Raw genomic sequence first — 7,110 nt, 5'->3', positions numbered from 1 at the left:
TGGGATCTCTCAGCAGCAGACACCGCGGCCCCTTGCGCGTCCTGAGCGACAGGTGAGGTCTCCGGATGTTCTCACCTACTCCGAGGGCCATGTCCGTGCCCAGCAGAGGGCTAAGAGGGTCCGACGCCCTAGGGGTGGTTAGATATATCTGATGTTTGTATCTCTGATGTTTATATGTAATGAGATAGCTGCAGACCGCTTATTTGTATCCGATGTTTATGATTGTGCTCATTTACTTGCCATTTGTTTCTATAGGTACTATTGATGTGAATTTGTTATGTTTGTGGGTTCCATAATGCTCGTGAAATAAGGGAAGTTCTTGTGATTTTTTTCCGTGATTTAATGAAGGACAAGTTAGGTGCGGTAGGAATTAGCGGCCGAGATCCTGCCGACGATGATGACGACTACACGCTCGAATAGCTCAAAATAGGAATCATAGTGTATCTAGCTGCGAGTACGAGATCACAGGTTGCCACTACTCAGCACGGCGATCACGGGTTTCCCAAATGTCGCATTCTTTGCCCAGACATACGTGACCCAATAACAGTGCCCTTCCATCATTTCAAAAATATGTGACAACACGGCAAGCACTCCAGCTTTTTTTCTGAATTTTTAGGCTCAAATGACAAAGGGAATGGCGGCATATGGCGGCCAGGTCTTATAAAAGGGAGGGGACCCTGTCGCCCCCCCCCCCCCCAACGGGCGACAGGCCCCTGTCGCCCCTGGGGTGGGCGACAGGGGCCTGTCGCCCGTTGGGAAGGCGACAGGCCCCCCCTTTTTTTTACTCCAGGGACTTCGTTGCAAATTTGAAAAAAAAATTACATTTGAGCCCTGTCGCCCCCCAATAGGGCGTAACCGGGTATATTTTGAAATTTTCCAAAACAGACATATATTTTTGAAATTTTTATTTTTTTTAAATATAAAAAAGAAAAAACCGCCCTCCAGGCCCAGAGCGTAGGGGGCTTTCTCGGGCTGCTTGGGCTACGGTTAACTGGGTTTGCTTTATGGGCTGTGTAAACTGGACAGACTTTAATTCCAGCCCAGTAAAAACAGCCGCTCGCTGGACAGACTTTAATTCCAGCCCAGTAAAAACTGGACACTATCTCTCTCTGGAAGAAGAAGAAAAGGAAGAAATCCCCCCAAGAAAAAGGAACGGCGGCGACTAGGGCAGTCTCTCGATTGGCTGCGCCGGCGACATCTCCATCCCATCCCCCGTCCTCCGTCGCATCGAACCCATGGCGAGCAGCGGCCTGGATCCAACGCCGGATTGCTGGAGGCGGCAGCGAGCCAGGACAGGTTTGCTGTGCCCCTGCGACCCTCGTCTCCACTTCCCCTCCTCACAGTGCATCTATTCTGCTGAAAGAAAAAAAAATCCCAATCTTTGCTCCCAGCAAGAGCGCATTGTATCGATGCTAAACTTACACACTACTGGTAGTCAACTAATAATAAGTAATAACAAGTACTTTATTTGGGTCAACTCAACCACGTTACTGCTCTGCTCTGTGCTTTACGCCTCCTGCAATTTCAATCAGCTTAACTCGTAAAGTACATCTTTCACTTTTTGCTGCAATGGGCTCTAGAACGATTGATTGCTTATAAGCTACTAATAATAGTAACCGGTCCAGAGTAAATAAAAGGGATCCTCAAATGATATTATAAGGCAATGAGCTTTCTTCATTTGTAGTACGTTATCATCCAATGCAAAGTCCGTGTCCTAAGAATAACATTATTGTCTATTGTTTAATTCATCTGAAGTTGGCTTTACTTTCAAAAGCAACTTCCAACATTTTATTCATTGTTGTTACAGGATATATTGTGCTATATACATTCCCTTGTACCACTAACAGATGCCGCCCGTGCTGCCTGTGTGTCTCATAGATTTCTACACTCTTGGAGATGCTTCCCTAACCTCACATTTAATCAGACAACATTTGGTTTGAACAAGGTTACATCACTTGCATCATATGAAAAGGCAGCAAAGAACCACTTTGACAGAATTGGCCACATCATTAGAAACCACTCTGGCATTGGGGTGAAGACACTTAAGCTTGGCGTTCGCTATTGCAGCAAAGTCATCACGGCGCAGCGTCTTGACATATGGCTCCAAGCTACCATTAGATCTGGAATTTTAGAAATTTCTGTCGAGCTTCCTCTAGATTACAGTCCAGAGTACAACTTCCCATGTTCAGTTTTGTCTTGTGCTGGAAGCTCGCTTCAGTATATTTCTCTCTTCTCTTGTGCTTTTCACCCAACATTAAGAATTGGTTATTTGAAAAGCTTGAAAGGCGTGTATCTGAGCCATGTCCACACTACTGGGGAGGAACTAGGATGTCTTTTCTCCAGTACAGTTTCATTGGAATATATTCATCTTACCAGTTGCAATGAGATGACTTTCTTGAACATACCTTCTCATCTGCAGGCGCTTAGTATTCTGATGGTGTTTGCGTGCACAAGTCTACAAATTATAGAAATTTATGCTCCAAATCTTACCAGGTTCTGTTTCGCTGGCCCGCCCATTGAAATATTAACAAACAACTCATTGCAACTGAAGTACATGAGAATGTGTGGTACATATTGGTCTGGCATGATCCAATATGCTCGGACCAAACTCCAGTCCATCGCGCCGAAGCTTCAAACCCTTAGCTTGACATCATCTCAAGAGGTATCTAAATCTAAATTGTTAACTTACTCCGAGTATACAGTAGAACTTGGAACATCTATTATTTCTCTAACACCTTTGAACATTTATTAACCTTGGTATATATTTTTTCAGACTTTCAATACGCCAGTGTTGCATGGAAAATTCTTCCACCTCAAGCGCCCGAGTATTTATTTTTTTGGCATTGGATTCCAAAGCTACGATTATTTTTCTCTAGTTTCTTTTCTTGAAGCTTGTCCGGCCTTGGAAACTTTCTTCTTATATGTAAGTATGTTAATTTCCCATAGATGTTACATGGTAAATAATTAACTTTGAGTATCTCAGTACATCTTCTACATAATCATTTGGTTAGGTTTGTCTTTCAGATGATACTTACTTAGCCATGGCATAGATTTATATTTCTCATGTGCAGGCACTATCATTTATTAGGCTCCATGGATTATATTAACTACCATGCCAAACACACAACCTTTTACTTATCGTAGACTCGTAGTACTTATTAAATCTCCTGCTGCGCAGGGCGACTTGTTGTTGCATTTTCAGTCGCTGTATTTAATTCTGTCATTCTCTAGCTAACAGATATGCAATGAATATTTATTGTAATGTGTGTGTACTTTAAAGCATTTGGTTAATGGAGGATAGTAACATCAATATTGATTATGTGCAGGCAGGTGAATACGATAATGCAGGGCAGGATACAACACCTCAAGATTCCAATGCAGATTCATTACATATTAGGCAGATTCCAGAATTCCAGCATGCCAATCTCAAGAAAGTATCAATCCAGCGATTCTCATCTGCAAAGAGCTTGATTGAGCTGACGTGTCAAATTATTGAGAATACCCCATCACTACGATGCCTTGAGCTCAACACAACCCGTGATCTTTTCCCTAGCTCTTGGTATACCTCTGGGTATAAGGAGCCTCACGAAGAATGATTTACAACCTCTGGTGGATCGAGTGGCAAATCGACTGTTAGATAATCACCATGCTCTAGCTTGCTCTCTTTCATTATAGTAGTAGTAGCTCTACCTCTTTGACCTGCCGTGGCTTGCCACTTGAATTTGGGCGGCAAAGACTAGTGAGCATAGTTGCAGCTGCTAGTAGCAGCATGGCAGCAGTAGCAAGTAGTAGCAGCAGCAGTAGCAAGTAGTGTTAGAAGCTGCAAAGCACTGTAAGGCCATACCTTGTAAATGACTCACCTTGACTTGGTTGTGTATAAAGGAGAGAGCAGCTGCAGCTCAGTGGTTTTTTTAAGCAGCTCCACTGCCGTGTGTGCTCTTCCTGAGCTTCTTCTTCCTCTCCCCTTCTTCTTCTCCACCTGCAAGAGTGAGTGAGTGTGGTGAGGGAGTGCCAACAAGTGGTATTCAGAGCTTGAGTGTTCGAGCTTGGTGGCCATGACTTCCCTGGATCGTGAGCGTGGGCGCGGGCGTTCCCCGGAGCGGCGTGGTCGGCAGACGACGTACGTCGTGAAGAAGACGGTGCGGGAAGCCGGCAACGCGCAGTATCCCATGCTCACCCGCACGAACTACGCCGAGTGGGTGGTGCTGATGAAGGTGATGCTCAAGGCAAGGCGCCTGTGGGCGGCGGTGACAGCGGGCACCACCGACGAAGAAGACGACCAGTCGGCCATGGAGGCCATCCTCAAGTCGGTGCCAACAGAGTACGTCGTCCCGCTCGGCGCCAAGGACTCCGCAAAGGAGGCCTGGGAGAGTTTGGAGACGATGCGGCTGGGAGGCGACCGCGTGCGCAGGGCGAAGGCGCAGCAGCTCAGGCGGGAGTACGAGGCAATCGCGTTCCGCGATGGAGAGGCCATCGAGGACTTCGCGCTGCGGCTCACCTCACTGGTGAGCCAGCTAGCGCAGGTCGGCGTCGACATCGGCGAGGAGGAGGCGGTGGCGAAGTATCTCCGCGTCGTGCCGCCACGATTCGCGCAGATTGCGCTCTCGATTGAGACGCTGCTCGACATGAGCACGCTCACAATCGAGGAGGTGACCGGGCGGCTCAAGGGGTTGAAGATCGCGCGGAGGCAACCGCCCGCACGACCGCCGGCGGCCAGCTACTGCTCACGGAGGAGCAGTGGGGCGGCGCGCCTGCGCGAGAGGAAGCAGGGGGAGGGCTCCTCTGTTTCGCGCGGAGGTGGCGGAAGCGGTGCGCGCGGCAGGCGGCGCGGCAAACCGCGGCGGAAGGCTGAGGGGACCGACAAGGACGGCGGCAATCGCGCCGCCGAAAAGGATCGGTGCCACAATTGCGGCAAAATCGGGCACTGGGCCCGAGATTGCAAGGAGCCAAGGCGCCAGGAGAGGGCGCATCTCGCCCAGGATGACGAGGAAGAGCCTGCGCTGCTCATGGCGCAGGTCTGCGCCATCAACACCGAGGCAGAGGACCGCGGCGGGCACGTCGAGCTCGACGAACCACGCGCGGGGTCAACCTCGGGCGGGCGGAAAAGGAGGCGGAGGAGCAGTGGTACCTCGATACCGGCGCGAGCAACCACATGACCGGCAACCGCGCGGCCTTCTCCGAGCTCGACACCGGAGTCGTCGGCATCGTGAAGTTCGGGGACAACTCCGGCGTTGGCATTCAGGGGCGCGGCACGGTCGTGTTCCAGTGCAAGGACGGCGAGCACAAGGCGCTCACGAACGTGTACTTCATCCCCAAGCTCCGGAGCAACATCATCAGCATTGGCCAGCTCGACGAGCGAGGCTGCCAGGTGCTGATTGACGGAGGCGTGCTCCGGATCAGAGATCGCGAGCGGAAGCTACTCGCCAAGGTCGCGCGGAGCAAGAACCGCCTCTACACCCTGGCGCTGCGCATTGCGCGCCCGGTGTGCTTGGCGGCACGCTGCGACGACGACGCATGGCGCTGGCACGCGCGCTACGGCCACCTGAGCTTTGACGCTCTGGCCAGGATGGCGAGGCGAGGCATGGTGAGAGGGCTGCCGCTGATCGAGCACGCGGGCGAGCTCTGCGACAGCTGCCTCGCTGGGAAGCAGAGGAGGCTGCCTTTCCCCAAGAAGGCGAGCTACCGCGCCGGCGACATCCTCGAGCTCGTCCACGGCGACCTCTGCGGGCCAATCACGCCAGCAACGCACGGCGGGCGGCGCTACTTCCTGCTTCTGGTGGACGACTGCAGCCGCTACATGTGGCTGCACCTCCTGTCAAGCAAGGATGAGGCGCCGGCGGCGATCAAGGAGTTCCAGGCGCGGGTGGAGACAGAATCGGGGAAGAAGCTGCGCGTGCTGCGGACGGATCGCGGCGGCGAGTTCACTTCGATCGAGTTCGGGCTCTACTGCGCCGGACAAGGCGTGGAACGCCATCTCACGGCGCCGTACTCACCGCAGCAGAACGGAGTCGTGGAAAGGAGGAACCAGACGGTCGTCGGCATGGCGAGGAGCATGCTCAAGGCCAAGAGGATGCCGGCGGCGTTCTGGGGCGAGGCGGTGAGCACGGCGGTGTTCATTCTGAACCGCGCGCCCACCAAGAGCTTGGACGGCATGACGCCGTTCGAGGCATGGCACGGAAGGAAGCCGGATGTGTCCTTCCTCAGGACATTCGGCTGCATCGGGCATGTGAAGAAGACGAAGCCCAACCTCCCCAAGTTGGAGGATCGGAGCAGCCCGATGGTGTTCCTGGGTTACGAGCGCGGTAGCAAGGCGTACCGGCTCTACGATCCGCAGGCACGGCGCGTGGTGGTGTCCCGCGACGTGGTTTTGATGAGGCGGCGTGTTGGAGTTGGGAGGAGGAGCAAGGTGATGGGGAAGCAGTGCGCGGAGCCTGGAGGGACTTCATCATCGAGCACGTGGAGGTCCAGGACGGGGAGGACGCCGACGGGGAAGCAGCGGCGAGCCCAGGAGTTGGCTCCCCTGCTTCAGGTGCGGCGGCAACGAGCCCAGGCGGCGGCTCCCCTGCTCCAGCCTCCCCTGTTTCGGAAACAGGGGAAGCGGAACCGGCTCCGCATTTGCCTGCGGGGTCGCCGGCCACACCTGCGGCACCATCACCAGGCTCAGCATCGCCGATCCACTACGTCACGCCTCCTCCGCCTCCTCGAACGTCGATGCGGAGTACTCCGGCGAGCCGCTCCGGTTCCGCGCGGTGGATGATCTCGTCGGTGATTCCAGTCCACCAGGGCAGGCGGCCCGGGTGCTGGACGATCTCGAGCTGCACCTGGGCAGCGCAGAGGAGCCACCGAGCTTCGCCGCAGCAGAGCAGGAGGCTTGCTGGCGGGTGGCGATGCTGGAGGAGATGGCGGCGGTGGAGGAGAACCACACCTGGGAACTTGTGGACCCGCCGATCGGATGCCGGCCGATCGGATTGAAGTGGGTGTTCAAGGTGAAGAAGAACGAGCGCGGCAAGGTGGTGCGGCACAAGGCGCGGCTCGTGGCCAAAGGATTCGTGCAGCGCGAGGGCATCGACTTCGAAGAAGTCTTTGCGCCGGTGGCGCGCATGGAGTCTG

General features: G+C 53.6%; 1 protein-coding gene across 1 annotated transcript; it reads left to right on the top strand.

Moving 5' to 3' along the window:
• Positions 1 to 1,110: 1,110 nt before the first annotated feature.
• On the top strand, positions 1,111 to 3,924 carry LOC120659330 (the record flags this gene model as incomplete). The annotated part of the gene is made up of 4 exons (XM_039937430.1): positions 1,111 to 1,296; positions 1,808 to 2,662; positions 2,774 to 2,923; positions 3,327 to 3,924. Coding segments are annotated over 4 exons (1,461 nt in total), but the record flags the coding sequence as incomplete, so codon positions are not given.
• Between the last annotated feature and the right edge of the window lie 3,186 nt (positions 3,925 to 7,110).

Source organism: Panicum virgatum, chromosome 2K (genome assembly GCF_016808335.1).
Source record: "Panicum virgatum strain AP13 chromosome 2K, P.virgatum_v5, whole genome shotgun sequence".
NCBI lineage: Eukaryota > Viridiplantae > Streptophyta > Magnoliopsida > Poales > Poaceae > Panicum > Panicum virgatum.
Note: the sequence above shows the minus strand (reverse complement) of the source record. Positions and strands in the feature narration are given on the sequence as shown.